Source organism: Hylobates moloch, unplaced genomic scaffold (genome assembly GCF_009828535.3).
Source record: "Hylobates moloch isolate HMO894 unplaced genomic scaffold, HMol_V3 SCAFFOLD_10, whole genome shotgun sequence".
Classification (NCBI taxonomy): Eukaryota; Metazoa; Chordata; class Mammalia; order Primates; family Hylobatidae; genus Hylobates; species Hylobates moloch.
In genome coordinates, this window is record NW_026652285.1 from 83,493,168 (window position 1) to 83,510,421 (window position 17,254).

The following is a 17,254-nucleotide window of genomic DNA, read 5'->3' on the forward strand; positions in this document are numbered from 1 at the left end:
ACTGCAACCTCATCCAATAATAAAGGTTTACTGTTTATTTAATCTTTGGGAAATACATGTCCAGTTCTGAAAATTGTCCAAATAGTAATGAGTTTTTCACTGAAACAGGGATTTCAGTTGCTTATTGAACACTTGGTAACAAGGCCATTCATTTCAGGATAAAGAGACCCTGCTAATAAACTTTGTGCATTCCTCCAAATAGAGCTATGATCATCAAGAAGATCAGTGCAACTCCTCTACCAAACTATCTGCATAAAATGTATCATGGTTATTATAGGTGGAACTGTGCCCCCAAAATTCGTATGTTAAAATACTATCCCCCAGTACCTCAGAATGTGACTGTATTATTATTAAATAGAAGACAGAGCCTTTAAAGTGGTCATATGAGTGGGCCCTAATCCAGCGTGCCTGGTGTCCTTATAGGAACAGGTGATTAGGCCGCAGAGACACCAAAGACCATGTGAAGACACAGGGAGAAGACAGCCATTCCCAAGCCAAGGAGAGAGGTCTCAGGAGAAACTAACCCTGCTGATGCCTTGATCTCGAAATCTGACTTCTATCCTCCAGAATTGTGAAAAAATAAATTTCTGCTAAGCCACCCAGTCTGTAATACTTTCTTACAGCAGCCCTAGCTGCAGCGGTACAATGATCGGTGAGATCATAGACTCATGTAGACAAATAACTTTCACTGGATAATTCTCATTATTAATCAATCAGGCTCAATAAGAAACAATAACTATAATTTGTCATACAGAAAATCTTCGCTCTCATTAAGTAACCTCTGGTTACAGCACTTCTTCAAATGCGGTTTCTGGTGCTTACGTTGGGTCTCCGCGTTTCGGGGCCAGGCTTTGCCCAGGCTTTCAAAGGCACCCAGCAGATATTCCAGCTGGAGCTCCTTTTCCTTCTCATTCTCCTCTTCATTTTTGGTTGTCCGGACCCCACTGCTTTCAAGTGAGTTCTAGGATATATCAAAGAAAAGAAAATGTAATATTTTCTTCTTCAAAGTTACAGGTATACTATTAAAGCTATCAGGGTACCAACCAGGGCAGGAGCTATTAACCAAGAGTTAAATGATAAATTCTCTACCATAAGCTTCCCTATTTACAACAAGAATTTATAACCAGAATACTGTATCTCTAACAAATTTAGGCAATACTTTACAGGAATCTGTAAACAAAAGCTAAAAAATACTGCATATGTAGTCTTTTGAGCATAACATGAAAAGACTTGCATTAGAATCAGATTTTAAAGATGGAAGAAACTCAGTAATGATCTAAATCCAAACTCTTTCTTGACAGAGAAACACTGGCTAAGAGAAGCAACCGGTCCAGCTTGCTAGTGATGTAATCAACTTAAAACACAAGTCTCCCAAATCCATATGCTATCACTATATTTGTAATGGAAATTATTTAAATAGCCTTATTACTGTAAGAAAACAACTGCAAAATAGCAGCAATAAGAAATAAGAATGTTACTTAAAATATTTCATGTTTCACAAATAAATAGGGAAACCACACCCCCCTTTTTTTTTTTGGACCAGTGCCCAACTTTTAAAAATGAGTATTCCATTTTCCACGTGAAACCTGAGTCTTTTTCTGACCCAAATCCTCCACTATATGGCAGAGGCAATTCACATGGCACACTGAGCTTCTTGCCTTTACTCTAGGATGGCTGGGGTGGCTTAGCTTACTAGCCAAGGCAAAGCTTATTATGACATAAACTGTTCATTCACTACCAAATCCACTCTCCCCTTCTCCCATGCAGGGCAAATGGACACCCAGAATGAAGACTCAGTCTGCTGCCAGGTGTGGCTAAGTACTGACCAACAGGATGGATATAAGTCAAAGTGCCATCTAGCGGTACCCAGGAACTCTCCTCAAGAGAGAACTGGCATGCTGACTGTGATCCTTCATCCTTGCTTCACCTCGTCTGCATTCCTGTCTGGAACACAAACACACTGTGGACCATGAGGATGATGACCACACCCTAGAAATGGCAGAGTTCAGAGCTGTAAAGAGCCGGAATACCTGAACGCTTTGTGATGCTCCCAACGCTTTGTGAGAAACATAGCATTGACTATCTTGTTTAAGGCCATATTTTGGAATTTCTCTGCTACTTGCACCTAAACTAATCCTAATAATCAGGACATAGGGGAAAATAATTTTTTAACTTTTTCTTTTTAAAGTATAAACCAGAACTGAGGATACAGGTGGTATTACCTTCTTGATGAGAGGTATGACAATGTCAGAAAACTCCTGGAATCTGTCTTCTTTGGTGGCCTTCAAGACATCAGCTGCACAGCTGATTGCTACAATCTTGTATTTGAGATTCTCTTTGCTACATTCCTTCAGAACAGCTTGAAGAATTTCATTTGTGCTGGGTTGACTGGGCACAGACTTTTCCAGCTCTGCACTACAGGGTCCATACAAAAGCATCAGAAGTTAAGTTAATAAAGGCTGCAGTTTTCGGGTTCAGTTTAAGAAATGGCATCTTCATTGAAAGAACATTTACCTGCAAGCTGTCACCACACAGGCAATGGCTTTCAATAGCTCCTCCTAAAGAGTTGAAAGATGAGGAAATACTATTAAGCCCAAACATGTCATTTACACTCTCTACACTATGATTACAATTACCTTAGGAATTTTTGATAACTACGACAACAAAAATTAACAATAGTCACCTTATCTTTAATGCATAATTTTAAGCACATCCACCAAGTTTTATTCCAAACCATGGACGCAGGATAATTATCTTCACCTCCATTTCATAGAAGCCTAAAAAACTGATTTGACCCAGGTCTCACAGAAAACAGTGTCAACCACAGAACTAGAATGATGTCCAGTACTACTTCAGTCTTGCATGGGCCACTATTGACCTTTACAACATAAAGATCATTAGCTTACCATAATCTCATGTTCCCCACTGAATGTTCACTGTAAGAATCCTACTAAAGCCCTTGTGTAAAAAAATAACTTACTAATTCATAGGTCCCAGAGATGGGCATCTTCAGCCCCAGGTTTAGAGGCAGGCTACCTTGCTACTCTATTTCACATATGCCCACTCCTGATCTTTTTATGCCCAATCCTGATCTGTTCATGAGGTCAACAGGTACAAAATGCTGACAAGTTGGTTTAAGACGTAGCTTGGAAGGCTGAATATGAAAAATGTATCTATCTCCAGCACTACTGTCCATTATGCAAGGCCACATGGGTTACAGTTTGAGAGGAAATACCACAGTTAATCAGGCAAGGTTTACCCAAAGCTTCCACTGTCTAGGAAATCTGGTTCACAAAAATAATCCATTAGAAGTTACACAAAACCAGATTGTTATTATTATGCGAAATGAAAGATGAAGTCAGAATCCCTTTAACTGGGCATGAATAGTTCCTTTACCTTTCCTGCCCACGTTCTTCCAGCCAGGCCTTGCAGCAATGCAGTCAGTATCATTCCAAGATATGGAGGTACTAGAGAGCTAGTTTGCTTTGCAATTGATGCCATGGCAATTGCACCCTGGGCTTTCATTTTCCAGGACTGAGACTGCAAAGCCTTCTGGGTAATAGTAATTAACTCCTGCAGGTATAATCGAATGCCACCAAAGGAACCTAGGAAAGCAAAATTAAAACAACTTTTAAGTGACAAGAAAAAGTAACTGATTTTTCTAAGCCTGAAAAAAAGTCAGTGACCAATAGTCTAAAAGCAATGATTCTCAACTGTTAAAACACACCACTCTCTCAAAGGGAGAGAAAGTGTGTTGGTATTGTGACTTATTCTCACAACAGTAGAACTTTACGAACTTGGGTGCCCACAGGAATGTATCGCACAAATGGACATCATCCATTAATACGTGACAAGGTGAAAAACACATTTAGAAAACTACCCTAAAATACTCTAAGGCCACATAAAATCACACTCTTAATTAAAAATGTAAAGCTCTCCTTGCTCACAGAGTTTATATTCTCTCATGTGGGCAGTGATGAATGAGTAAAGACAAAAATTCTGAGTGCCAACCTTGAGAACTCAGCAATTTGGATGGGTTTAAAACTAAATAGGATGCATACTAAGGTCCTGGGAAAGTAACTTTAGAGGAGTTTATGAATAATGAGTGTAAGTAAAAAATTCTAGCTGTGATTCTTCTAAGAGGCAGGTTTAACTCAGGCCACACTACTAACCAGGTACGTTTTCCTGCCACACTTCAGTCCATAAATTACATTCTTCTTTTTCGGATTTCTCCTCATCAGCAATTTCATGCATGCCTAAAAATGCCAGAGGCAGGATTTCTTTTGCATGATTCTTTAATATATCAGGGCTGTATCGTCCAATAGCATGAATAGTCAAAGCACAAGAGGTCTTGTAGATAGGTTCTGAAAAGGAGAAACCAAAATCTTTATGATATTTATTGTTTTTAAGGGTAACTGATCTAAACAGGCTATTGTTCAACTCATATAATAGCAAAACAAACAGGTAAATCAGAAATGTTTCTAGCAGGCTGGGTTGTGGTGGCTCACACCTGTAATCCCAGCACTTTGAGAGGCCAAGGTGAGCAGATAGCTTGAGCTTGGGAGTTTAAGACCAGCCTGGGCAACATGACGAAACCCCACCTATACAAAAAATACAAAAATTAACCAGGCGTGGTGGCACGTGCCTGTAGTTCCAGCTACTCAGGAGGCTGAGACACGAGAATCGCTTGAGCCCAGGAGGCTGAGGTTGCAGTGAGCTGAGATAGCACCACTGCACTCCAGCCTCAGCGACAAAGCCAGACACCATCTCAAAAAAAAAGAAAAGAAAAGAAACAAATGTTTCTAGCAAATCACATAAAATCATGGAGGGTAAGACCTAATTTGTACTGTTTTATTGGGCTGTTAACATCTAAATTTAAAATGACATAAAATAGAAAAAGAAAGGTACCTTCTTTCTCCATATACCACCCATTGAGCTTCTGCAGGAGTTTTTCAGTGCTGCTATCCCGTGAGGTCTGAAAAAGAAACAATCCTATGTATTTCTTTATAACTGTCAAAGAGTTTTATTTAACCAAGCAAGAAATTTAACTCACCCGAACTAAATGGCCCATGGCAAATGCACAAGATTTCTGAATCACACTGTTCCGATCTGTCAGGCCACTCAGCAAAGCACTCATAAGTTTACCTAGCAGAAATAAAGAGAAAAAAATCTGATACTTGGTTGACCAAATGTGCCACTCTGTTCCCAGAACCCAAACAAACCTAACCCTGTAATTAACATCTGATTTACTCCACAGTAGTTTAGATTTCTGAATGTTCTATTTATATATCCATTTGCTTCCTTTCACCTGATATAAAGTTAAAATTAAACTAGAATATCGTGGAAAAAGTTGCAAAAATGAGAGCCAGGTATATAAAGAACACTAGTCCAGTCTAGAAGCCAATCTAAGAAGAGAAAAATGCTGATGTAAAATCAGCTATCAATGGTAAGTCCTGTGGAATAGAGGATACTTTTACCTCCTTATACCACTAAGGAATAATCAAATGTTTATGAACAGTGAAAAGTTGCTAAACTTGATAAACTCTGCACCTCCTGCAGACAAAGAAATGAAGGAGTCAGGGGACTAAGGGGAGAAAAGGCACACAGCATCACAGGCAGGTCTGAATGGTAAGTATTTTTCCTTTTTAAAACTCTGTCACACAAGACAGGGCTGTGCAAAAATATCACCACACATCACTTGACAAACTCACCTGAGTAAGGTGTTAGGTCCTGAGGACACTGAGTAGTTAATGACACAATGACACTGGCACAGCCGCCCTACAGGGTTACAAAAGCAAAGGTCTAAATCTGATGGTCACAATGTTCTACCTACCAAACCATTGGCTTAGGTGCCAAAAATTTAAACATATAAAATACATGAAGCCTAATACCCCCTCCAGGATTCAATACAGAAAAAGGAAAACTCCTGAACTAGTAATGCGGAGATTTTTTTTTTTTTAAACCTCCAAGAAAAAGATGGGTGATCTCAGACATTGTGAAAAAGAAAGAAAACTGGTACAATCTTCTGGAAAAGCAAAATATGTCATCTTATCCATCACTGTGCTAACATTTCCATTTCCAGAAATTTAACCAAATATCTTCAGGTGTGCCTGAAGATATTCATCACAGTGCTTTACTATTTTTTCAAAAACTGAAAACAAATCAGATGTTCCTTGATGGAGTAAAATAAATGATGTTACATCCATACAGCAGAGTATCATACAGCCATTAGAAGAGGACATTGCAGAAGATACATGTGCAGAAAAGACTGGAAGGAAACACTTCAAAATATTAACAGCAGTTATCTCTGTATGGCAAAATTCTGGACAATTTTTATTTTAACTTTCTCCTAATCTATAAACGCTAAAATTTTAAAATACCAGCAAGTGTTAATTTTGTCGTAAGATAAAATGTGAGTTATTAATTTGTTGTTAAAAGGGTGGTAGGAGGGGTGTCTGATCCTTCAAAGATCTTGAAAACTAGGACATTTTTCTATTCAAACACTGCTGACCCCTCTGTGAAAAATGCAATTGCCACCTAAAACAATCCATGCCCTAATAACTGGATGTGCATTTCCATGAACTGCTAATGAATGACAACCCAGAGGGTATGTACACGGTAACCAGAGAACAGAAATGATTCCACTAAATAAGTTAAGATAATACTTACTGGAACTCCAGTTTGATATTTTATTTCTTGAACCAGTTACATGTTTTCAGTTATCAGTGCAACCACAGAAATAAAATGGTTAGTGTATAATAATATTAGATTTTGTGGTAAAACATGAATTTCAAACATGATGGCTGTTATATCCTTACGGCCAAAACTAATGAAGATGCACATTTCATCTTGTGAAAAGTACACTTACCTTAGTTCCAAGACCTACACCACTTCTGATCAGTTCACACAACCTAGGAACTAGCTCGCCCAGCACTGACACATCAAGGTATTGCAGGCACTTTTGAAAAAGGACAAATATAAAGGTAAGCCTTGGCAAATAAGTCAGGACCACATCTTCAATTAAAAACTGCCCTTGTCAAACGTGTACCCACTGGATTTGACATGAAGTTGAAAAATCACTGTTTGCTTCTGCTCTGATTTCAATATTAAAACCACTAATGTACTACAAACAAAAATTATTCATCAGTGATTCAACACTAAAAACAAACAAAAAAAATGAAAAACATCAATTTGCTAAAAAAGAAAAATAATGATTACTCAAGAATGAAGAATCTTTCTGGGCCTACTTCCTCTTTATCAATCCATGTTCAGTATAAAAAGCCTAAACTAAATATTGATCTTCTGCAGTGGGCCTACCCTACCAAACCCCCTCTAATGAGTCAACTTCTTAGATGAATTTTCCTATAAGTTGCTGGCCTTTATTTCTGAAAATGCAATTAACATGTTTTCTATTACTAATGAATATAACTAAATGGTATTCACTAACTATTCCTATTTCTTTAAATTTTTATTTCCCCCCAATAATCCAACTAAGACATAACATTCTTAGACCAAATTTTGGTAATAGTCCCCCAGCAGGCACTAAAAAATAACTACTTCTCTTCACCAGTTTAACATAGTTTTTTGTACACTTCAGTTTTTTTAGGGGTTGGATCTATACCTTCAGAGTCCTGCTAAAGGTACAGATCTGCTTAGCAAACTGATTTCCAGTAAACACAATCATAGCTAACTCACCACTACAGGGAATGCACAACAGAGTAACTTTACCAAGACTCCAGGAACTTTAGAAATCAGAACCTCAGAGTGCCAAGCAGCTCTTTACTGCAAATGCCTTCCTATGACTAAAACAACGTATCGACATTGCCCAATCTCTTCACCTACCTTTATGTTACCTACTTCACTAAATACCTCCAGCTTATAACTTTCCTAGTTCCTCCCAAAGATAACTATTAGGCACAGGCACAACTCTGAACCTTTCTGCATAGGCAGATCAAAAGACTACAGATGTAAATTTATAGAGAGCTCTTGATATGCTGTTGTCCCTTGTAATACAAATTTGGACCAACTGTTTCCGGTATTTGGGGAATTATTTATTCCACTTAGTAAGAGAGAAGAAAAGAGAAATATACTAAGAAAAAACGGGAGTCACAACAGCTGCTAGACTCATCCCATTAAGTCTCTGCTTCATTTAACGTAACCTGAAGACTTTGAAGAATTACACTTTCAGGTAAGCAAACAAACCCTCTCATTATTATTTAAGACACTCACCATGTTGATTGTTTCCATCATTGGAGAAGATTTGGCAGCACTAAGCCGAGCACTATCCATCGCAGCCTAAAAAAGAGAAATTAAAGTCACTCGGCACATTCAATTAATTAGGAATAATCCGCACAAACACCCATAAAAGACTTTCATTTCCAAACTAAAGAACTTAAAAAAAAAAAATAATCCATAGCTATAACAAAGGCAAACATCAAGTCTAACTCTAATTTCTTTTGACCTACACTCAACAATTTACCAGGGGAACCAGCATCACACTACATGTGAGAAATTCAGATAACAGTTAAGAAATTGGCATAGTATGGCTCTGGGCAAGTCATCCAGCCTTCTTGAACCTGAAGTTCTCCATCCACTAAATAAAGGAACTGACTAAATAAATTTCTAAGGTTTTTAAAATTGTGTCTAAGCAGTAGAAAATTTTATACGTGCAGTTCTTTAACTTTGTAATCACCCTTTGTATCTAAGAAGGTATTTTAATCTAACAACTGTGCTGAAGGAGAGGTTAATACTATCCAGATATGATAAAGGAGAAAAGTAAGGCGTACACAAGTGACTTGCCTAGGGCTACAAAGTTTAGACTAGAATTTATGTTTCCAAATTCTCAATGCTTAGTAAACATCCTATGGGCACCCAGGAAGGAGCAAGTCTACTGCTGAAAGAGGGAAAAATAATGAATGAAGAAGAAACAGCAATATTAGAGGCAAAGGGTAAAGAGAGTAAGTTATGAGAGAAGTTTAGGCAAGTTAAAGATCAAATAGTGAACAGAGGAAACATGTTGTATATAACAGAGTTTAACAGTTCTAATAAAAAAAACAAATTAAAAAAGTCAAATAGAAAAATAGGCATCGAATATAAACACAATCACAGGAGAAATATAAACGACTAATACAATATGAAAAGGCAATGGACAACGTTAGGAAAAGAGTGCAAATCAGAAAAATGAGATTCCTGTTATCACACATATGTTATTCAACAGTGCCAAAGGTACGGAGAAAAAAAGAACACTTAAAACCTTTGAGGCTGCAAAACCTCTCCATCAAAAATTCAAAATCACCTCACCATAGAACACTATATATACATTAAAAAGAATAAGTGTATATATAGACATGATATACTGTTAATTTAAAAAACAAATCACAGAACAACATTCACAGTCTGATACTATTTTTAAGTTCGTATGTTTGTTTGGTTTGGTAGCCTATGACTAAAAAGGAATTTGAGAGAAGGCACAGGAAACTTTTGACAGCAGGCGCTCCTCAGGGAATGATACTGTGGTGATGGGGAGACCTTCTATGGGTTACTTTCTATCCTTCTGTATTAACTTTTCACAATAAATATGTTTCATCTGAAGTTTTAAAAAATGACTCTGATCAGGCCGGGCGCGGTGGCTCACACCTGTAATCCCAGCACTTTGGGAGGCTGAGGCAGGTGGATCACGAGGTCAGGAGATCAAGACCATTCTGGCTAACATGGTGAAATCCTGTCTCTACTAAAAATACAAAAAAATCAGCTGGGTGTGGTGGCGCTCGCCTGTAATCTCAGCTGCTCGGGATGCTGAGGCAGGAGAATCACTTGAACCTGGCAGGCAGAGGTTTCAGTGAGCCGAGATGGTGCCACTGCACTCCAGCCTGGGTGACAGAGTGAGGCTCTGTCTCCAAAACAATAAAAATAAAAATGACCCTAATCAGAGACCAGGTGACTCCATCACACCTAAAAAGCAGAACGATTTTGAGATATGCCAAAGTCTAGGTGCAAATACTCTTTGCTTACAGGGCGAGGGAGCCCATGGAAGGACTCTGAAGGTATAGATCCAAGCCCTAACAAAATTGAAACATACAAAAAACTACGTTAAACAAATGTTAATTCATTTTTTAGATGGAAGTGTCAGTTTTCATCCAATTCACAAGACAGCGTATGAGCTGACAACCTCTCTCCAAAAAACAGTAAAACACTGCATGTGGTGACAGAGGGTGAGTTCTGGTAACAGTAGTGACAGTGGCATTCAAATGAACCTTGGTATCTTAACAGGGCTCTTCCCTCATGATACTTACCAATATGCCTGTGCTATCCACTCACCTTTTCTTGCTCTGTCGCCCGGAGGCTCAAATAATTGAGAACTTGGGGCTCCAATACACTTAAGGACTCTAGCAGAGCTGGAATGAGTTTTGGTGCATGCGGTTTCAACATGGCTCCTGCACTTTTGCTGATCTTCACAAGGGTGTTAATGCTACAAACATATGGAACACAACTCCTGAGTCGTTTTAACAAAAGTGAGAAGATCTACAAATCTAACCATGAGGATGTTCTGCAGTTCACTGCATTAAAGCATATTTTCACATGGTTGCAGAGCCTGGTCTGGGCATTATTTTTTTTTAACTTTTATTAAAGAAACTTTCAAGCATATATAGAGGTAGGTAGAACGATAAATGAAGTAGGAAAAGCCTACCTTCATTAATAGTAGGAATGAAGTTCCATTTATTTATTTATAGTAGGAATTTACATTTATAGTGAAATTTTATGGTAGGAATTTATAGTAGGCATGAAATTCCATGTATTCTCCACCCAGTTTAACAATTAGCAACATTTGACCAATTTTGTTTCATTTATACCTCCTCCACACATACAGCCGCTATACCCCCCTGCCACTGTATTACAGTCATGTGCTGCATGAGACATTTCAGTCAACAACAACAGACCACAATGTCCAGCAGTGGTCCCATAAGATCATACAGGAATACCTTGGGGATACTGCAGGTTCTGTTCCAGACCACCACAATAAAGAAAGCCACGTGAATTTTCTAGTTTACCAGTGCATATAAAAGTTTTGTTTACACTATATTGTAGTCTATTAAGTGTGCAATAGCATTATGTCTAAAATAAAGTATAATAGTTAACTTTAAAATATCTTAATGTTACTGATCATCTCAGCTTTCAGCAAGTCATTATATTTTTACTGGTAGAGGGTCTTACCTCAATGGTGATGGCCACTGACTGATCAGGGTGGTGTCTGCTGAATGCTGGCGTGGCTGTCGTAATTTCTTAAATAAGTCAACAATGAAGTTTGCTGCATCAACCAACTCCTCCTTTCACAAAATATTTCTTTGTAGCATGAGATGCAGTTTGATAGCATTTTACCCACATTAGAACATCGTTCAAAGTTGGAGTCAATCCTCTCCAACCCTGTTGCTGCTTTATCAACTAAGTTTAAGAAATATTCTTTTTTTTTTTTTTGAGACAGAGTCTCGATCTGTCGCCCAGGCTGGAGTGCAGTGGCACGTCTCGGCTCACTGCAAGCTCCACCTCCCGGGTTCACGCCATTCTCCTGCCTCAGCCTCCCAAGTAGCTGGGACTACAGGCGCCTGCCACCACGCCTGGCTAATTTTTTTGTAATTTTAGTAGAGATGGGGTTCCACCGTGTTAGCCAGGATGGTCTCGATCTCCTGACCTCGTGATCCGCCCGCCTCGGCCTCCCAAGTGCTGGGATTACAGGCATGAGCCACCGTGCCCAGCCAAGAAATACTCTAAATCCTCTGTGGTCATTTTAACAATGTTCACAGAATCTTCACCAGGAGTAGCTTGCATCTCAAGAAACCACTTTCTTTGCTCATCGATAAGCAGCAACTCCTCTTCTGTTCAAGTTTCATCAGGAGATTGCAACAATTCAGTCATGTCTTCACACCCCACTTCTAATTCTACTTTTCTTACTATTTCCACCACATATGCAGTGACTTCCTCCAATGACGTCTTAAACCCCTCAAAGTCATCCATGAAAGTTGGAATCAACTTCTTCCAAACTCCTATTAATGACATTTTGACCTCCTCCCATGAATCATGAATGTTCTTAACAGCACCTACAATGGTAAACACTTTCCAGAAGGTTTTCAATTTACTTTACCCAGATCCATCAAAGGAATCACTATCAATGGCAGCTCTAGCCTTACAAAATATACTTCTTGAATAGTAAGACTTGAAAGTCGCATGGGCTTCGGAATGGATGTTGTGTTATGCTAATAGCCATGAAAACATTCATTTCCTTGTACCTCTCTATCGGAGCTCTTGGGTGACCAGGCACATTGTCAATGAGCAGTAATACTTTGAAGGGAATCTTTGTTTTGTTTGGTTGGTTGGTTTTTTTTTGTTTGTTTGTTTTTTGTTTTAGCAGTAGGCCTCAACAGCGGACTTAAAATACTCAGTAAACCATGCTGTAACAGATAAGCCGTCATCCAGACTTCGTTGTTCCATTTCTAGAGCACAGAGCAGATTTAGCAGAATTCTTAAGGCTTTAGGATTTTCAGAATGGTAAATGAGCACTGGCTTCAACTTAGTCACCAGCTGCATTAGCCCCTAACAAGACAGTCAGCCTGGCCTTTGAAGCGTTGCAGCCAGGCACTGACTTCTCTCTAGCTATGAAAATCCAACATGGTATCTTTTGCCAACAAAAGGCTATTTCATCTCCATTGAAGATCTGTTGTTGAGTGCAGACACCTCTATCAGTGATCTTAGCTAGATCTTCTGGATAACCTGCTGCAGCTTCTCTATCAGCAATTGCTGCTTCACCTTGCATCTTTATGTTATGAAGACAGCTTCTTTCCTTAAACCTCATCAGCCAACCTCTGCTAGCTTCCAAATTTTCTTCTGCAGCTTCCTTACTTCTCTTAGACTTCACAGAATTGAAGAGAGTTAAGGCCTTGCTCTGGATTAGGCTTTGGCTGAAGGGAATTTTGTAGGTGATTTGATCTTCTATCCAGAATATTCAAACTTTCTCCCTGTTAGCAAAAGGCTGTTTTGCTTTCTTATCATTTGTGTGTTGGCTAATATAGCACTTTACACTTTGCTTAAGAACATTTCCTTTACATTCACAACTTGGCTGTTTGGCACAAGAGGCCTAGCTTTCAGCCTATCTCAGCTTTCATGACATCCGTTCCTCTCTAAGCTTAATCATTTCCAGCTTTCTATTTAAAGTGAGAGACAGGCAACTCTTCCCTTCATTTAGACAGAGGGCATTATGGGGTTATTAATTAGCCTAATTCCAATATTGTTGTGCCTCAGGGAATAAGACATTTGAGAAGAGGGAGAGAGATGGGGAACAGCTGTTCAGTGGAGCAGTCAGGACACAAACAACACTGACCAATTAAGTTCACCATCTTAAATGGGTGTAGTTCATACAACTCCAAAACAATTACAAAACATCAAAGATCACTGATCACAGATCACCAAAACAGATATAATAGTAATGCAAAGTATGAAATACTGCGAGAATTACCAAAATGTGACATAGAGACATGAAGTGAACAGATTTGTGGCAACCCTGCATCAAGAAATCTAACTGCACCATTTTTCCAACTTCATGTTAATGTGTGCACACCCATGAAATCACCTAACGACACATTTCTCAGAAATATTCTTGTCACTAAGTGACGTGTGACTGCATTTGAAAGCATATCCCTTAACTAAACTTCACTATGAATATCTAAAAGCAAAGGCTCTTTATCATAGTCATAATACCATTTTCACACTTTAAAAATATTAATGATTTTTTCATATCAAGTATCCAAATTTCTCTGTTTCATTAGCTTCTTAAACAGTTGGCATGTTTGAATCAGGATCCAAGCTCACTCACACATTGCAATCTACTGCATTTCTTAAATCTTTTTTAACAGTCTCCACTCTCCTCTTTTTTTCTTCTTTGTCCTCGTTGATTGTATTCCAGTCATGTCATTTAACATGTTCCTCTTTCCCCTGTACAGATCTACAGGCTAAACTGAGTTCACGTTCAATTTTGTAAAACACACACACACACACACACAAAGAATCCTTCCTAGGCAATGCTGCGTGTGTCCTATTGGTCCTATTCCATCACATCACCATGCACTGGTTGTCTTTTTGTGCTGTGAGGAGTGACTGGTAGGTTCAGGTCTGGTTGCCCTGAATCATTATAAAGTTCTCTTCAGCCATTCATCCAGTGGATTTAGGGGCATCTAATGATCACTACTTAGATTATTTTACTAAGGAGAGCAAAAAGTGATACTCTTTTTTTTTTTTTTTTGAGACAGAGTTTCACGCTTGTTGTCCAGGCTGGAATGCAATGGCGCAATCTGGGCTCACTGCAACCTCTGCCTCCCGGGTTCAAGAGACTCTCCTGCCTCACCCTCCCGAGTAGCTGGGATTACAGGCATGCACCACCATACCTGGCTAATTTTTTTGTATTTTTAGTAGAGACGGGGTTTCTCCATGTTGGCCAGGCTGGTCTCGAACTCCCGATCTCAGGTGATCCACCCACCTTGGCCTCCCGAAGTGCTGGGATTACAGGCATGAGCCACCGTGCCCAGCCAAAGTGACACTCTTAATTGCATCATGCCTTTGCATTTGTTAGGTAAGTCCTTCTAAAAAAAACTTTCTCTCATGAACTATCTACTTGCCATGAAATAGTGCTGGCACTATTATTAATAATTTGTTCTACTCTTAAGAGTGAAATAAAAATAGAACAGATAAAGTTCCTAGACAGCACTGTAGTTTAAAAACAAACAAAATATACAAACTAGAATCCTACACTATTGCCTTTAACTTAAAGTAGCCATATATTATATTTAAAAGTGTAAGTATATTTTTTGAATATTTCATTGTTGCAGGTGGTAAACAGCTTCTCTTAAATCTAATAATCTGTGAAATGTTACTAAATATTATAATGAACAAGCATGCTCCTGAGGACCTACAGTGTAACAGGAAGATGTGCTTGTTGGGAGCAGAGGCTGAGGACAACAGAACAACACGCTTGACTCAGAATGCTGGGCAAAAATAAGGTCTCATGAGAATGTTTCTGTGAAAATATTCTGACTCACAAGTTTTCACAAATGACCCAAGGGTCATTCTCCTAAACCTCTTTCTCCATATTTTCCAGAATCTAACCTTGAAAGAAACACAATTTCTAGGAACTGAGCAAATCCAATACATTCATTTCATCAATGGATGCACACCTGAGGGCTCGAACTTCCGTCACAGGGCTCATCATTCCTTTGTCCAGAAGGCAAGGCAGAAGGGCAGCGATGGTTCTCTGGCCAGCTGCTCCTTTGGCAGGGTCACACATTTTCACACAGACCTCACATACAAAAAGTATGGATGTTAGTGAAAGTGACCGCTCATCCAGTAAAGCATTCATCTGACAAAAGACTTTCTACTTCACATATCCACAGAGAAGAATAAGTGAATCTACTTTCTCTGACACTACAGACACACAGAGGAATGAGATCGGAGATTGAGTACTAGGTCTGCCAAGAACTAAACAGAAAATTTGGTAACACATTTCACTCTCTAAGCACTGGTCCTCCAATTTGTGAAATACAGAACAAAATAGATGATGATCAAATGAGAAAATATGTAAGAAAGCACTTTTAAAAAGGTTTAGGGCTGGGTGCAGTAGCTGACGCCTATAAACCCAGCACTTTGGGAGGCCAAGGCAGGTGGATTGCTTGAGCCCAGGAGTTTGAGACCAGCCTGGGCAACATGAAGAGACCCTGTCTCTACAAAAAACACGAAAAATTAGCCAGGCATGGTGGCATACACCTGTGGTCCCAGCTCTCCAGGAGGCTGAGGTGGGAGGATCACCTGAGCCCGGGAGGTCGAGACTACAGTGAGTCATGATCACGCCACTGCATTCCAGCCTGGGTGACAGAGTGAGACCTTGTCTCAAAACAAAAAAAATTAAAAAAAAAAGAAGTTTTGAAGTGTTATCATCATCATCATCAATAACGCTGGGTCACAGCACAATATAGTGGTCAAGATCACATCTGAAACAAGAAAACACCTGTATTTAAAACCTGGTTTTACTACTTATGTGACCTATGGCAAGGTCTGTGCAACCAGAATGTAAAGTTCCTGATATATCACAAAATCAAGTTCAAGTGGGAGATAATTTAGTTTCAAAAAGCTTTCCAACCTCACAGATATGAAAGGTAGCTTTATATATAAACATAGCAAAAGCAAGAGAAAAGGTAGGTGTTGCTTGATCTGAGTGATGTGTTCTTCAGGGTTAAGTCAAAGTTTTATCTTAATTTCACCATTTAAAGAGACCACAAGTATACCCTGTTCAACATACTAGCACTGCAGTGTTTACAGCACTTACTTTCTCATTCATTCTAAGAGTACTGAACCACAACATGAAGCCAATTATACTGCAACTAAATGTCATTTCCTATGACAGTAAGTAAATCACTGTCATGGTCACCCAGAACCCTGCCCCACTCCATTCCCAATGTAAGACAGGGATTTTCACCTTGCTCAGAGTTTTCAGAGCTAGTTCTGCTGCTTTTCGTACAGATTCCTAAAAATGACAAAAGTGTGACATCATACAAGTTAGAGAGTTTCACTATCATCTACTCTGCAATTTGCAACTTAATTGCCTCAGGCCCTATAGAGACTGGTGGAAAATCTTACATTTCATATCACGTTAAAAAAATTGGTATCTCATCAGACTCTCTGCCCATCAAGGAACACATTACCATGCCATACTATTAATTTTTAAACATTAACTGTAACCTATTTTGACCTTAAAAAATTTAGCTATTAACAGCTGAGAAAGTAAATGTATTATAAAAGTAAATACATAAAGATCTATGTGAGCATTCTGAAACACTTAAAAGCCTCCAATAAATAAAGCAAAAAGAAAGGTAAAACTGAAGTGCCTAATTTTAATGGTAAAATATCAAAATACCTAAAATTAAGATTGCCCAAGAAAAATTCAGAGGAATTGGCCACATTACTTGAGAATAATTAATCCCATTTACAGAACTTACATTTCATATCACGTTAAAAAAATACTGTTACTATGTCCAAAACTGTTATTTGTCCCTAATCCAATAGAATCATGAGATCTCTATTGAAAGAAGGTATACAGCCACCTTTTTTTCCCTAAGTCTATTTAATTTAGATCTAAGGATACCCAACCTTGCAACTTCACAGACACATTAAGACTGAAACTTTGGGGGAAAATGTTGGTCTCTTAAAATTATCTGGAAAT

At 38.7% G+C, this 17,254-nt stretch overlaps 1 protein-coding gene and 1 pseudogene across 4 annotated transcripts in view; one reads left to right on the plus strand and one right to left on the minus strand.

Annotated features, from left to right (window-relative positions):
• LOC116476087 (U2 spliceosomal RNA) overlaps positions 1-130 on the plus strand; it is a 215-nt pseudogene extending 85 nt beyond the window's left edge.
• ECPAS (Ecm29 proteasome adaptor and scaffold) overlaps positions 1-17,254 on the minus strand; it is a 127,781-nt gene that overhangs the window by 9,173 nt on the left and 101,354 nt on the right. For all 4 annotated transcript variants that reach the window (XM_032164862.2, XM_032164861.2, XM_032164859.2 and 1 more), the window contains 13 exons: positions 16,511-16,558; positions 15,216-15,337; positions 10,318-10,468; positions 8,230-8,295; positions 6,869-6,958; positions 5,712-5,778; positions 5,054-5,145; positions 4,909-4,975; positions 4,173-4,364; positions 3,397-3,605; positions 2,515-2,558; positions 2,223-2,415; positions 823-961 (listed from right to left, as the gene is read on the minus strand). In XM_032164862.2, coding sequence (XP_032020753.1) covers positions 823-961; positions 2,223-2,415; positions 2,515-2,558; positions 3,397-3,605; positions 4,173-4,364; positions 4,909-4,975; positions 5,054-5,145; positions 5,712-5,778; positions 6,869-6,958; positions 8,230-8,295; positions 10,318-10,468; positions 15,216-15,337; positions 16,511-16,558 — 1,480 coding nt within the window. The remainder of the gene's footprint in view (positions 1-822; positions 962-2,222; positions 2,416-2,514; positions 2,559-3,396; positions 3,606-4,172; positions 4,365-4,908; positions 4,976-5,053; positions 5,146-5,711; positions 5,779-6,868; positions 6,959-8,229; positions 8,296-10,317; positions 10,469-15,215; positions 15,338-16,510; positions 16,559-17,254) is intronic.